The 14,565-nt window shown below is 43.9% G+C and overlaps 3 protein-coding genes across 5 annotated transcripts; all 3 read right to left on the bottom strand.

The window, feature by feature from the left end:
- Positions 1-526: 526 nt before the first annotated feature.
- Positions 527-3,709, bottom strand: LOC101074033 (isoaspartyl peptidase/L-asparaginase-like). The gene is made up of 7 exons (XM_003964098.3): positions 3,605-3,709; positions 2,225-2,424; positions 1,599-1,741; positions 1,364-1,527; positions 1,131-1,249; positions 920-1,030; positions 527-830 (listed from the first exon to the last, which is right to left on the bottom strand). The coding sequence occupies exons 2-7, from the start codon at positions 2,409-2,411 to the stop codon at positions 622-624; spliced, it is 933 nt and encodes a 310-aa protein (XP_003964147.2). The 5' UTR covers positions 2,412-2,424; positions 3,605-3,709; the 3' UTR covers positions 527-621.
- Positions 3,710-6,515: 2,806 nt separating this feature from the next.
- On the bottom strand, positions 6,516-9,538 carry LOC115249511 (isoaspartyl peptidase/L-asparaginase-like). 3 transcript variants are annotated; one of them, XM_029834960.1, is made up of 7 exons: positions 9,427-9,538; positions 8,214-8,413; positions 7,588-7,730; positions 7,353-7,516; positions 7,120-7,238; positions 6,909-7,019; positions 6,516-6,819 (listed from the first exon to the last, which is right to left on the bottom strand). In XM_029834960.1, exons 2-7 carry the CDS (start codon positions 8,398-8,400, stop codon positions 6,611-6,613), a joined length of 933 nt encoding a protein of 310 aa, XP_029690820.1. In that variant the 5' UTR covers positions 8,401-8,413; positions 9,427-9,538; the 3' UTR covers positions 6,516-6,610. The 3 variants fall into 3 exon arrangements, with proteins under 3 accessions (XP_029690820.1, XP_029690818.1, XP_029690819.1); XM_029834958.1 differs by lacking the exon at positions 9,427-9,538 and adding an exon at positions 8,880-8,950; XM_029834959.1 differs by lacking the exon at positions 9,427-9,538 and adding an exon at positions 8,895-8,950.
- Positions 9,539-12,316: 2,778 nt separating this feature from the next.
- On the bottom strand, positions 12,317-14,549 carry LOC115249513 (isoaspartyl peptidase/L-asparaginase-like). The gene is made up of 7 exons (XM_029834967.1): positions 14,450-14,549; positions 14,015-14,214; positions 13,389-13,531; positions 13,154-13,317; positions 12,921-13,039; positions 12,710-12,820; positions 12,317-12,620 (listed from the first exon to the last, which is right to left on the bottom strand). The coding sequence occupies exons 2-7, from the start codon at positions 14,199-14,201 to the stop codon at positions 12,412-12,414; spliced, it is 933 nt and encodes a 310-aa protein (XP_029690827.1). The 5' UTR covers positions 14,202-14,214; positions 14,450-14,549; the 3' UTR covers positions 12,317-12,411.
- Positions 14,550-14,565: the final 16 nt, after the last annotated feature.

Genomic DNA, 14,565 nt, shown 5'->3' with positions numbered 1-14,565 from the left:
CGTGACTTCTGTTTACGGGCGCCATAGTGACCAAAAGATACGAATCCCGTCTGTGGTTTGTTGAGGAAACCTTCTTTATTTGCACCTTTTCTCAGGAAGAAACAGAAAAACTATCCATTGAATCAATGAAATGTGTGACTTCTTTTTATTGCTGGAGTACTGGTCTTATTCCTCTCACATGTCCCTCAAGGACTCACCATCTCACTTGACTGCCAACAATCTTAAAAGTAATTTCGTTTTTGCGGCCATTTGATCAATATGACAAAGTAGACATACTGATTTTGATGACAACAACCCTCCCAAAACTAGTGTATGAATATATATTTAAAAGGATGTGATTGATTAAACATCACAGGTTCTAAGCGTCTAGTAGGTTTGATTCCAAATTAAGCAATTATTAGCACTTAAAGTCATTAGTCATTACATCCCTACTTTTTTTGTTTGAAGATTTTATCAAAACAACCCGAAGGCCATAATAATGGTGAAAAATGTGATATAGAGCTAGTAGAGAAAGGAAAAAAAGAGCTTTTTGAGTGCATACATGAACATTTATTGTTTGAATTTAATTGGAATTCAGTCCTGAATCCTTTATTTGACATGATTGAAACCACTCATAAATGGTCAGTGAGGCAATGCTTCCTCAAACCGTTCACCTGACTCTAATCCATACCACAGGTTATCTTTCGCCACTGCAGCCCAGGACATTCTCACTGTAGTAAATTCAGCTGCCCACTGTCCTGATGGAGACACCACGATGACTCCTCCTGCGCCGCGCACACGCTTGCCCATGTACTGCAGAGCCAGCTGTGAAGACTCCGCTGCGGATTTCCCTGGGAAGGTACGGGAAAAAAGAATGCATGCAAATGAAACTGTTTATTGGTTAAAAACAGAATACAACCATGGAGCGTGTCCCCGCTACCTTGTTCCATGTGTGACAGAATAAGTCTGGCCAGGGTGACTTTGAGAATTGACTCTCCATGACCAGTGCAAGACACAGCACCACTGCTGTTGTCTGCATATCCTCCACAGCCTGGTTTGCACAGGAGACACGCAGAAATAATGACAACGCGAATTAGGGGAAAACATCTGCCGGCGCAGCTGTTACTGATGGTGAAATCAAGCCACCGCACCAATAATGGCAGCGTCTCCAACTCTGCCGACCATTTTATTTCTGATCCCTCCGGTGGAGGTTGCACAGGCAACGTTGCCGGCAGAGTCAACAGCAACCGCTCCTACCGTATCATGGGCCCTGCAGTGGGGAGCCAGAAAAATGCACAACACAATTCTGAGGATTTCTGATCACCATCAAGACCTGTCTCTCTGCATCTGCTTCAGTCCAAACTGAATTCCGCGCAGTTCCTACCACTTTGAGTTGAAATCCTCCGTCACTCCTGCCACGTAGCTCCTGTGTTCCTCCCACTTTTCCCTCTCGTTTGCCGTCACCAACGTGTCAGTGGGGACGGTGGCCATGCCGATGCTCTCAGCAAACAGGTTGGCGCCTCTGCTGGTCAACAGCAAATGGGGTGTCTGGAATATTCAGGGGCATCAAATGCCTGTTTTGACCAACAGGAAATATCGCTCTGTTGACGAGGCGTCACCTTTTCCATCACCGCCCGTGCCAGAGAGACTGGATTGGGGATGTTCTTCACCGACGACACAGCACCGCTGCCAAGCGTGCGTCCATCCATGATGATAGCATCCAGTTCCACATCTCCATCAGCGTTCAGTACGGCTCCGTGGCCTTAAATTCAAGGTCAAAAATGAAGCCTATTACATTTTGGGTCACAGCTGACGCAGCTTGTAGATGAAATTCTATTAAACAATGAGAAAATCGGAATCATTGAGGTTTTTAGAAATGTATTTCCATGTCTGACTTTCCATGACTTTTGTGAACTCTAATATAGGTTATTTTGGGTAATAGTTCTTATTTTTTCCAGTCATCTTTGTTATTATACAGATATAAAATATTCTGGACTGTAAATGGAAACATGGGTCCAGTTATGTTATGTATGTACAGCAGTGAATTTCTTACAGTTGTAAATTAGCTCGGATGGCAGATTTAACCTGGGATTAGCACTGGATTATGAGGATAATCTCAGTTATTCAGCAACCTGACTTTAGACAAGGGCTGCTGTTTTTTTCCATGCGTGTTGGAATCAGTACCAGCAGGTGGAGCCAGTGAGCTCATCTAGAGTCAGGTGTGTTTTTTAATTGAATGCTTTACCTGCATTAAACGTAACATTATCCTCCAGATTCCTCACCGCTGCCTCCACAGCATCCAGGGCACTCCCTCCTCTTTCCAGTACTGAAAAGCCATCCAGTGCAGCCATCTTCACACCATCCACGACAGCCTTGGCAAGTTTGTCTGGGACTGACCTGGCTCCACCGTGCACAACGACCACAGCAGGCATTCCTTTGTTTATTCTAGGAACACAGGAAAGTATTGTGTGGCACAGTACAGAGATTATTATAAGGGGAACACAACCTGTTAAGGTTACCAGCACTATCTCAATCAGATGTTAAAAGTTAATAGTTGAAACACTTTATCTATTATCTATATTTTCAAGGATTACAGGAATCTGTTGAGATGGTACAAAATTTGCACTCAGGTCTGAGTTTTTATTGGCTTTTAAACTCAGAATATTGGTCGTGACGCTGTGACCAACTCCTCAATAAGGAATGTTAACATCCAAGTTTTATAGTGTCATTTGCAACTTTTTTTAAGGGGGGGGGGGGGGGGGGGGGGGGTGTCACAAAAGAGACAAAAAGTTAGGGAAAAAAAACATTTTTTTCGAGTTCGGCACAGGAGGAGGGGGGATAAAGGATAACAGGATAACTTTGTAGAAGCTTACTTCAGTGGAACAGTGTAGAAACTTTCAAAGAAAGATGATGACTGACAGCAAGACACTGAACCTTAATCAGGTTGCCTTCAGGGAACGTAAGCCATTTCTCATGACGCACGCACATTGACGCTGCCTCCACAGTCACATGAGGAGGTCGTGAACAACAGTCGGTTTAAACATCTCTGACCTAACTAGTGGGGTTGGTTTTTTCTTTGTTTTTTGTTTTGCAGCCAGTCGCATCAATATAGCAGTTTAACTTGGTATAAGGCCGATGTTCCCTGAAGGCATCATGATTAAGGGGTTGTCCCAGCCTCCGTTGCTGTCACTCATTATGCCACGCCCCCTGAAGATATACGACCTCGAACTATGAAACTGCCAAAAAACAATAATAAATAAACCAGGAAAAGGGGATCTGAAAGTGGTAATCTAAGAAGCGGCACTAATATAAATTAAATTTTGAAAAACAGAATGAAAATTCCCAAAATTGTAACATCTGGTAGTTCAACGTCAAAACCTGATGTTTCTGTTTCAAATGCTTTTGATTGAATTTTAGTTTTTCAAATGATAAAAAAAACATAGCCCTCAATATTATATTCATATTAGTCGCTTATGACAGTAAAAGTTCTTATGAGGGTTTGAAACGTCACCAGAATTGGAGAGAAGTCGCCTTTTGGCAACCCTCAAACATAACGACTGCTTATCCTGTCATTGACTCCTAACAGATGTTCGACGCAATAATTATCAAAAACTGGAGTTTTTACCTTCACTCTTCCTGAAGCTTAAGGAAGTGACTGACTATATGTAATGAGTCATGATTTTTTCTCTCGACTCAAAACACACAATGTCAAGTATAAATAATTTACATACCGAATCCGGCAATTACTTTCAATATAAAAGGCAGTTGGATTAATTCAGAGTTGGGATTTGCCAATTTACGCTTTAATTCTGAAAATTACCACATGCAAGAAAATTCATTCTACCTATATATCTGATTTGTATTTTTTGGCAGAAAACATCTGCTAAATTACTAAAATCTAAATGAAAAATGTATTCGGGTCTAACTCAGTAATGTGATGAACAGAAAAATTATCCATTGAATCAATGAAATGTGTGACTTCTTTTTATTGCTGGAGTACTGGTCTTATTCCTCTCACATGTCCCTCAAGGATTCACCATCTCACTTGACTGCCAACAATTTTAAAAGTAATTTCGTTTTTGCGGCCTTTTGATCAATATTAGATTAGATTAGATTAGATTAGATTAGATTAGATTAGATTAGATTAGATTAGATTAGATTAGATTAGATTCAACTTTATTGTCATTACACATGTCACAAGTACAAGGCAACGAAATGCAGTTAGCATCCAACCAGAAGTGCTTAAGTAGCGAATAAAACTGTGATGGGTATATACAATATATACACACAATGATATATGTTTATGATATCAATCTATATGTTTGTATTTACAGAGTTCACAGATATGTAAAGGATATATAAAAGTCTTTCCAACCAAGATAAATATATATATACAGGCTGTAACTATGGTGCTGATGTGCAAAGTATGGAAAGCAGTGCAAGTAACCGGATGTGGGTAGTGCAAATAACAGATGTAAATAGTGCAAATAACAGATGTAAATAGTGCAAATAACAGATGTAAATAGTGCAATTATTGTAACAGATGTAGTCAGTGCAAATAGCGTGAATGTACAATCAGTCAGTCCAGACGGGGTTATTGTGCCTGAAGGGAGGTAAAGTGAGAGGGGTCAGAGTTCAGCAGGGAGACAGCAGTGGGGAAGAAGCTGTTTCTGAACCTGCTGGTTTTTGTCCGGAGGCTCCTGTAGCGCCTCCCAGAGGGCATGAGGGTGACCAGTCCATGCGCTGGGTGACAGGAGTCTTTAGAGACCTTCTTGGCCCTCCTGTGACAGCGCCTCCTGTATATGTCCTCAATGGCAGGAAGAGAAGCTCCAGCTATTCGCTGGGCGGTCTTCACCACCTTCTGCAATGCCTTCCGGTCTGAGGCAGAGCAGTTCCCATACCAGACCGTAACACAGCTGGTAAGGATGCGCTCGATGGTGCAGCGATAGAAGTTCACCAGGATGTCTGAAGAGAGGTGGTGTTTCTTCAGAGTCCTCAGGAAGAAGAGACGCTGGTGAGCCTTCTTCACCAAACTGGAGCAGTCGTCCAGGTGAGGTCCTGTGAGAGGTGGATCCCCAGGAATTTGAAGCTGGACACACGCTCCACCACTGCTCCGTTGATGTGGATGGGTGGGTGGATGTCCGTCTTCCTCCTGAAGTCCAGGACGAGTTCTTTAGTTTTATTGGTGTTGAGCAGCAGGTTGTTGTTGTGGCACCACGTAGCCAAGCGGTCCACCTCCTCCCTGTAAACTGACTCATCGTTATCCTTGATGAGGCCAATCACCGTGGTGTCATCTGCGAACTTGATGATGGTGTTGGAACCATGTAGAGCTCTGCAGTCGTGGGTGAAAAGGGAGTAGAGGAATGGGCTCATCACAGAGCCCTGTGGTACTCCGGTGTTTACAGTGAGGGTAGGGGAGCAGTGATGATCTAGCCGCACATGTTGTGGTCTATTGGTCAGAAAGTCCAATAACCAGTTGCAGATGGAGCTGCTGATGCCCAGGTCCCTGAGTTTGGTTATCAGCTTGGAGGGGATGACAGTGTTAAATGCTGAACTGAAGTCTATGAACAGCATTCGGGCGTATGTGTCTTTATTGTCCAGGTGTGAGAGGACAGAGTGCAGTGCTGTGGAGACTGCATCTTCTGTTCTCCTGTTCTTACGATGGGCGTACTGATGGGGGTCCAGGGTTGGGGGGAGACAGGATTTGAGTTGTGCCAAGACCAGCTGCTCTAAGCACTTTGTTATGATGGGAGTGAGTGCTACTGGACGATAGTCATTGAGACAAGCCGGGGTGGAATGTTTTGGTACTGGCACGATGGAGGTGGATTTGAAGCAGGTCGGCACAACTGCATGAGCCAGGGATAGATTGAATAAGTCCGTCAGGACCCCTGCTAACTCCGCAGCACAAGTTCTGAGCACGCGTCCAGGGATGCCATCGGGGCCCACAGCTTTGCGTGGATTGATCCTGCTCAGTCCCGCTCTGACATCAGTAGTGGAGAAAGTTAAGGGTTGGTGGCCAGCAGTCAGCTCTACCTTGCTCGCTTGTTCTTGATTGTCCTTCTCAAACCGAGCATAGAAGTTGTTTAGCTCATTGAGGAAGGAGATGTCAGTTGAGGGGGGAGAGGCATTGGTGGGCTTGTAGTTGCTGATGACCTGAATGCCCTGCCACATAGATCGGATGTTGGAGTTGGAGAAGTGCCCTTCTACCTTCAGCTTGTAGTTGTGTTTGGCTTTCTTAATACCCCGCTTCAGGTTAGCTCTGGCTAATATGACAAAGTAGACATACTGATTTTAATGACAACAACCCTCCCAAAACTAGTGTATGAATATATATTTAAAAGGATGTGATTGATTAAACATCACAGGTTCTAAGCGTCTAGTAGGTTTGATTCCAAATTAAGCAATTATTAGCACTTAAAGTCATTAGTCATTACATCCCTACTTTTTTTGTTTGAAGATTTTATCAAAACAACCCGAAGGCCATAATAATGGTGAAAAATGTGATATAGAGCTAGTAGAGAAAGGAAAAAAAGAGCTTTTTGAGTGCATACATGAACATTTATTGTTTGAATTTAATTGGAATTCAGTCCTGAATCCTTTATTTGACATGATTAAAACCACTCATAAATGGTCAGTGAGGCAATGCTTCCTCAAACCGTTCACCTGGCTCTAATCCATACCACAGGTTATCTTTCGCCACTGCAGCCCAGGACATTCTCACTGTAGTAAATTCAGCTGCCCACTGTCCTGATGGAGACACCACGATGACTCCTCCTGCGCCGCGCACACGCTTGCCCATGTACTGCAGAGCCAGCTGTGAAGACTCCGCCGCGGATTTCCCTGGGAAGGTACGGGAAAAAAGAATGCATGCAAATGAAACTGTTTATTGGTTAAAAACAGAATACAACCATGGAGCGTGTCCCCGCTACCTTGTTCCATGTGTGACAGAATAAGTCTGGCCAGGGTGACTTTGAGAATTGACTCTCCATGACCAGTGCAAGACACAGCACCACTGCTGTTGTCTGCATATCCTCCACAGCCTGGTTTGCACAGGAGACACGCAGAAATAATGACAACGCGAATTAGGGGAAAACATCTGCCGGCGCAGCTGTTACTGATGGTGAAATCAAGCCACCGCACCAATAATGGCAGCGTCTCCAACTCGGCCGACCATTTTATTTCTGATCCCTCCGGTGGAGGTTGCACAGGCAACGTTGCCGGCAGAGTCAACAGCAACCGCTCCTACCGTATCATGGGCACTGCAGGGGGGAGCCAGAAAAATGCACAACACAATTCTGAGGATTTCTGATCACCATCAAGACCTGTCTCTCTGCATCTGCTTCAGTCCAAACTGAATTCCGCGCAGTTCCTACCACTTTGAGTTGAAATCCTCCGTCACTCCTGCCACGTAGCTCCTGTGTTCCTCCCACTTTTCCCTCTCGTTTGCCGTCACCAACGTGTCAGTGGGGACGGTGGCCATGCCGATGCTCTCAGCAAACAGGTTGGCGCCTCTGCTGGTCAACAGCAAATGGGGCGTCTGGAATATTCAGGGGCATCAAATGCCTGTTTTGACCAACAGGAAATATCGCTCTGTTGACGAGGCGTCACCTTTTCCATCACCGCCCGTGCCAGAGAGACTGGATTGGGGATGTTCTTCACCGACGACACAGCACCGCTGCCAAGCGTGCGTCCATCCATGATGATAGCATCCAGTTCCACATCTCCATCAGCGTTCAGTACGGCTCCGTGGCCTTAAATTCAAGGTCAAAAATGAAGCCTATTACATTTTGGGTCACAGCTGACGCAGCTTGTAGATGAAATTCTATTAAACAATGAGAAAATCGGAATCATTGAGGTTTTTAGAAATGTATTTCCATGTCTGACTTTCCATGACTTTTGTGAACTCTAATATAGGTTATTTTGGGTAATAGTTCTTATTTTTTCCAGTCATCTTTGTTATTATACAGATATAAAATATTCTGGACTGTAAATGGAAACATGGGTCCAGTTATGTTATGTATGTACAGCAGTGAATTTCTTACAGTTGTAAATTAGCTCGGATGGCAGATTTAACCTGGGATTAGCACTGGATTATGAGGATAATCTCAGTTATTCAGCAACCTGACTTTAGACAAGGGCTGCTGTTTTTTTCCATGCGTGTTGGAATCGGTACCAGCAGGTGGAGCCAGTGAGCTCCTCTAGAGTCAGGTGTGTTTTTTAATTGAATGCTTTACCTGCATTAAACGTAACATTATCCTCCAGATTCCTCACCGCTGCCTCCACAGCATCCAGGGCACTCCCTCCTCTTTCCAGTACTGAAAAGCCATCCAGTGCAGCCATCTTCACACCATCCACGACAGCCTTGGCAAATTTGTCTGGGACTGACCCGGCTCCACCGTGCACAACGACCACAGCAGGCATTCCTTTGTTTATTCTAGGAACACAGGAAAGTATTGTGTGGCACAGTACAGAGATTATTATAAGGGGAACACAACCTGTTAAGGTTACCAGCACTATCTCAATCAGATGTTAAAAGTTAATAGTTGAAACACTTTATCTATTATCTATATTTTCAAGGATTACAGGAATCTGTTGAGATGGTACAAAATTTGCACTCAGGTCTGAGTTTTTATTGGCTTTTAAACTCAGAATATTGGTCGTGACGCTGTGACCAACTCCTCAATAAGGAATGTTAACATCCAATTTTTATAGTGTCATTTGCAACTTTTCTTTAATGGTGAGGGGGGGAAATGTCACGACAGAGACAAAAAGTTAGGGAAAAAAACATTTTTTTCGAGTTCGGCACAGGAGGAGGGGGGATAAAGAATAACAGGATAACTTTATAGAATCTTATTTTAGTGGAACAGTGTAGAAACTTTCAAAGAAAGATGATGACTGACAGCAAGACACTGAACCTTAATCGGGTTGCCTTCAGGGAACGTAAGCCATTTCTCATGACGCACGCACATTGACGCTGCCTCCACAGTCACATGAGGAGGTTGTGAACAACAATCTCATTATGCCACGCCCCCTGAAGATATACGACCTCGAACTATGAAACTGCCAAAAAACAATAATAAATAAACCAGGAAAAGGGGATCTGAAAGTGGTAATCTAAGAAGCGGCACTAATATAAATTAAATTTTGAAAAACAGAATGAAAATTCCAAAAATTGTAACGTGGTAGTTCAACGTCAAAACCTGATGTTTCTGTTTCAAATGCTTTTGATTGAATTTTAGTTTTTCAAATGATAAAAAAAACATAGCCCTCAATATTATATTCATATTAGTCGCTTATGACAGTAAAAGTTCTTATGAGGGTTTGAAACGTCACCAGAATTGGAGAGAAGTCGCCTTTTGGCAACCCTCAAACATAACGACTGCTTATCCTGTCATTGACTCCTAACAGATGTTCGACGCAATAATTATCAAAAACTGGAGTTTTTACCTTCACTCTTCCTGAAGCTTAAGGAAGTGACTGACTATATGTAATGAGTCATGATTTTTTCTCTCGACTCAAAACACACAATGTCAAGTATAAATAATTTACATACCGAATCCGGCAATTACTTTCAATATAAAAGGCAGTTGGATTAATTCAGAGTTGGGATTTGCCAATTTACGCTTTAATTCTGAAAATTACCACATGCAAGAAAATTCATTCTACCTATATATCTGATTTGTATTTTTTGGCAGAAAACATCTGCTAAATTACTAAAATCTAAATGAAAAATGTATTCGGGTCTAACTCAGTAATGTGATGAACAGAAAAATTATCCATTGAATCAATGAAATGTGTGACTTCTTTTTATTGCTGGAGTACTGGTCTTATTCCTCTCACATGTCCCTCAAGGACTCACCATCTCACTTGACTGCCAACAATTTTAAAAGTAATTTCGTTTTTGCGGCCTTTTGATCAATATTAGATTAGATTAGATTAGATTAGATTAGATTAGATTAGATTAGATTAGATTCAACTTTATTGTCATTACACATGTCACAAGTACAAGGCAACGAAATGCAGTTAGCATCCAACCAGAAGTGCTTAAGTAGCGAATAAAACTGTGATGGGTATACACAATATATACACACAATGATATATGTTTATGATATCAATCTATATGTTTGTATTTACAGAGTTCACAGATATGTAAAGGATATATAAAAGTCTTTCCAACCAAGATAAATATATATACAGGCTGTAACTATGGTGCTGATGTGCAAAGTATGGAAAGCAGTGCAAGTAACCGGATGTGGGTAGTGCAAATAACAGATGTAAATAGTGCAAATAACAGATGTAAATAGTGCAAATAACAGATGTAAATAGTGCAATTATTGTAACAGATGTAGTCAGTGCAAATAGCGTGAATGTACAATCAGTCAGTCCAGACGGGGTTATTGTGCCTGAAGGGAGGTAAAGTGAGAGGGGTCAGAGTTCAGCAGGGAGACAGCAGTGGGGAAGAAGCTGTTTCTGAACCTGCTGGTTTTTGTCCGGAGGCTCCTGTAGCGCCTCCCAGAGGGCGTGAGGGTGAACAGTCCATGCGCTGGGTGACAGGAGTCTTTAGAGACCTTCTTGGCCCTCCTGTGACAGCGCCTCCTGTATATGTCCTCAATGGCAGGAAGAGAAGCTCCAGCTATTCGCTGGGCGGTCTTCACCACCTTCTGCAATGCCTTCCGGTCTGAGGCAGAGCAGTTCCCATACCAGACCGTAACACAGCTGGTAAGGATGCGCTCGATGGTGCAGCGATAGAAGTTCACCAGGATGTCTGAAGAGAGGTGGTGTTTCTTCAGAGTCCTCAGGAAGAAGAGACGCTGGTGAGCCTTCTTCACCAAACTGGAGCAGTCGTCCAGGTGAGGTCCTGTGAGAGGCGGATCCCCAGGAATTTGAAGCTGGACACACGCTCCACCACTGCTCCGTTGATGTGGATGGGTGGGTGGATGTCCGTATTCCTCCTGAAGTCCAGGACGAGTTCTTTAGTTTTATTGGTGTTGAGCAGCAGGTTGTTGTTGTGGCACCACGTAGCCAAGCGGTCCACCTCCTCCCTGTAAGCTGACTCATCGTTATCCTTGATGAGGCCAATCACCGTGGTGTCATCTGCGAACTTGATGATGGTGTTGGAACCATGTAGAGCTCTGCAGTCGTGGGTGAAAAGGGAGTAGAGGAATGGGCTCATCACAGAGCCCTGTGGTACTCCGGTGTTTACAGTGAGGGTAGGGGAGCAGTGATGATCTAGCCGCACATGTTGTGGTCTATTGGTCAGAAAGTCCAATAACCAGTTGCAGATGGAGCTGCTGATGCCCAGGTCCCTGAGTTTGGTTATCAGCTTGGAGGGGATGACAGTGTTAAATGCTGAACTGAAGTCTATGAACAGCATTCGGGCGTATGTGTCTTTATTGTCCAGGTGTGAGAGGACAGAGTGCAGTGCTGTGGAGACTGCATCTTCTGTTCTCCTGTTCTTACGATGGGCGTACTGATGGGGGGTCCAGGGTTGGGGGGAGACAGGATTTGAGTTGTGCCAAGACCAGCTGCTCTAAGCACTTTGTTATGATGGGAGTGAGTGCTACTGGACGATAGTCATTGAGACAAGCCGGGGTGGAATGTTTTGGTACTGGCACGATGGAGGTGGATTTGAAGCAGGTCGGCACAACTGCATGAGCCAGGGATAGATTGAATAAGTCCGTCAGGACCCCTGCTAACTCCGCAGCACAAGTTCTGAGCACGCGTCCAGGGATGCCATCGGGGCCCACAGCTTTGCGTGGATTGATCCTGCTCAGTCCCGCTCTGACATCAGTAGTGGAGAAAGTTAAGGGTTGGTGGCCAGCAGTCAGCTCTACCTTGCTCGCTTGTTCTTGATTGTCCTTCTCAAACCGAGCATAGAAGTTGTTTAGCTCATTGAGGAAGGAGATGTCAGTTGAGGGGGGAGAGGCATTGGTGGGCTTGTAGTTGCTGATGACCTGAATGCCCTGCCACATAGATCGGATGTTGGAGTTGGAGAAGTGCCCTTCTACCTTCAGCTTGTAGTTGTGTTTGGCTTTCTTAATACCCCGCTTCAGGTTAGCTCTGGCTAATATGACAAAGTAGACATACTGATTTTAATGACAACAACCCTCCCAAAACTAGTGTATGAATATATATTTAAAAGGATGTGATTGATTAAACATCACAGGTTCTAAGCGTCTAGTAGGTTTGATTCCAAATTAAGCAATTATTAGCACTTAAAGTCATTAGTCATTACATCCCTACTTTTTTTTGTTTGAAGATTTTATCAAAACAACCCGAAGGCCATAATAATGGTGAAACATGTGATATAGAGCTAGTAGAGAAAGGAAAAAAGAGCTTTTTGAGTGCATACATGAACATTTATTGTTTGAATTTAATTGGAATTCAGTCCTGAATCCTTTATTTGACATGATTAAAACCACTCATAAATGGTCAGTGAGGCAATGCTTCCTCAAACCGTTCACCTGGCTCTAATCCATACCACAGGTTATCTTTCGCCACTGCAGCCCAGGACATTCTCACTGTAGTAAATTCAGCTGCCCACTGTCCTGATGGAGACACCACGATGACTCCTCCTGCGCCGCGCACACGCTTGCCCATGTACTGCAGAGCCAGCTGTGAAGACTCCGCCGCGGATTTCCCTGGGAAGGTACGGGAAAAAAGAATGCATGCAAATGAAACTGTTTATTGGTTAAAAACAGAATACAACCATGGAGCGTGTCCCCGCTACCTTGTTCCATGTGTGACAGAATAAGTCTGGCCAGGGTGACTTTGAGAATTGACTCTCCATGACCAGTGCAAGACACAGCACCACTGCTGTTGTCTGCATATCCTCCACAGCCTGGTTTGCACAGGAGACACGCAGAAATAATGACAACGCGAATTAGGGGAAAACATCTGCCGGCGCAGCTGTTACTGATGGTGAAATCAAGCCACCGCACCAATAATGGCAGCGTCTCCAACTCTGCCGACCATTTTATTTCTGATCCCTCCGGTGGAGGTCGCACAGGCAACGTTGCCGGCAGAGTCAACAGCAACCGCTCCTACCGTATCATGGGCACTGCAGGGGGGAGCCAGAAAAATGCACAACACAATTCTGAGGATTTCTGTTCACCATCAAGACCTGTCTCTCTGCATCTGCTTCAGTCCAAACTGAATTCCGCGCAGTTCCTACCACTTTGAGTTGAAATCCTCCGTCACTCCTGCCACGTAGCTCCTGTGTTCCTCCCACTTTTCCCTCTCGTTTGCCGTCACCAACGTGTCAGTGGGGACGGTGGCCATGCCGATGCTCTCAGCAAACAGGTTGGCGCCTCTGCTGGTCAACAGCAAATGGGGTGTCTGGAATATTCAGGGGCATCAAATGCCTGTTTTGACCAACAGGAAATATGGCTCTGTTGACGAGGCGTCACCTTTTCCATCACCGCCCGTGCCAGAGAGACTGGATTGGGGATGTTCTTCACCGACGACACAGCACCGCTGCCAAGCGTGCGTCCATCCATGATGATAGCATCCAGTTCCACATCTCCATCAGCGTTCAGTACGGCTCCGTGGCCTTAAATTCAAGGTCAAAAATGAAGCCTATTACATTTTGGGTCACAGCTGACGCAGCTTGTAGATGAAATTCTATTAAACAATGAGAAAATCGGAATCATTGAGGTTTTTAGAAATGTATTTCCATGTCTGACTTTCCATGACTTTTGTGAACTCTAATATAGGTTATTTTGGGTAATAGTTCTTATTTTTTCCAGTCATCTTTGTTATTATACAGATATAAAATATTCTGGACTGTAAATGGAAACATGGGTCCAGTTATGTTATGTATGTACAGCAGTGAATTTCTTACAGTTGTAAATTAGCTCGGATGGCAGATTTAACCTGGGATTAGCACTGGATTATGAGGATAATCTCAGTTATTCAGCAACCTGACTTTAGACAAGGGCTGCTGTTTTTTTCCATGCGTGTTGGAATCAGTACCAGCAGGTGGAGCCAGTGAGCTCATCTAGAGTCAGGTGTGTTTTTTAATTGAATGCTTTACCTGCATTAAACGTAACATTATCCTCCAGATTCCTCACCGCTGCCTCCACAGCATCCAGGGCACTCCCTCCTCTTTCCAGTACTGAAAAGCCATCCAGTGCAGCCATCTTCACACCATCCACGACAGCCTTGGCAAGTTTGTCTGGGACTGACCCGGCTCCACCGTGCACAACGACCACAGCAGGCATTCCTTTGTTTATTCTAGGAACACAGGAAAGTATTGTGTGGCACAGTACAGAGATTATTATAAGGGGAACACAACCTGTTAAGGTTACCAGCACTATCTCAATCAGATGTTAAAAGTTAATAGTTGAAACACTTTATCTATTATCTATATTTTCAAGGATTACAGGAATCTGTTGAGATGGTACAAAATTTGCACTCAGGTCTGAGTTTTTATTGGCTTTTAAACTCAGAATATTGGTCGAGTTTTTACCTTCACTCTTCCTGAAGCTTAAGGAAGTGACTGACTATATGTAATGAGTCATGATTTTTTCTCTCGACTCAAAACACACAATGTCAAGTATAAATAATTTACATACCGAATCCGGC

The sequence above is a fragment of the Takifugu rubripes genome, chromosome 4, assembly GCF_901000725.2.
Source record: "Takifugu rubripes chromosome 4, fTakRub1.2, whole genome shotgun sequence".
Lineage (NCBI taxonomy): Eukaryota > Metazoa > Chordata > Actinopteri > Tetraodontiformes > Tetraodontidae > Takifugu > Takifugu rubripes.
Note: the sequence above shows the minus strand (reverse complement) of the source record. Positions and strands in the feature narration are given on the sequence as shown.

Bases quoted from the DNA above. Each gene is read 5' to 3' on its own strand.
- LOC115249513 (XM_029834967.1), bottom strand. From the start codon at position 14,201: ATGCCTGCTGTGGTCGTTGTGCACGGTGGAGCCGGGTCAGTCCCAGAC. The intron at 13,532-14,014 runs GTAAAGCATTCA...CTTGAATTTAAG, and splicing joins TAATGTTACGTTTAATGCAG to GCCACGGAGCCGTACTGAAC. The intron at 13,040-13,153 runs GTAGGAACTGCG...TCCCCCCTGCAG, and splicing joins GAGGATTTCAACTCAAAGTG to TGCCCATGATACGGTAGGAG.
- LOC101074033 (XM_003964098.3), bottom strand. From the start codon at position 2,411: ATGCCTGCTGTGGTCGTTGTGCACGGTGGAGCCAGGTCAGTCCCAGAC. The intron at 1,742-2,224 runs GTAAAGCATTCA...CTTGAATTTAAG, and splicing joins TAATGTTACGTTTAATGCAG to GCCACGGAGCCGTACTGAAC. The intron at 1,528-1,598 runs GTGACGCCTCGT...TGAATATTCCAG, and splicing joins CACGGGCGGTGATGGAAAAG to ACACCCCATTTGCTGTTGAC.
- LOC115249511 (XM_029834958.1), bottom strand. From the start codon at position 8,935: ATGAGAAATGGCTTACGTTCCCTGAAGGCAACCCGATTAAGGTTCAGT. The intron at 7,239-7,352 runs GTAGGAACTGCG...TCCCCCCTGCAG, and splicing joins GAGGATTTCAACTCAAAGTG to TGCCCATGATACGGTAGGAG. The intron at 7,020-7,119 runs GTGCGGTGGCTT...TGTGCAAACCAG, and splicing joins TGGAGACGCTGCCATTATTG to GCTGTGGAGGATATGCAGAC.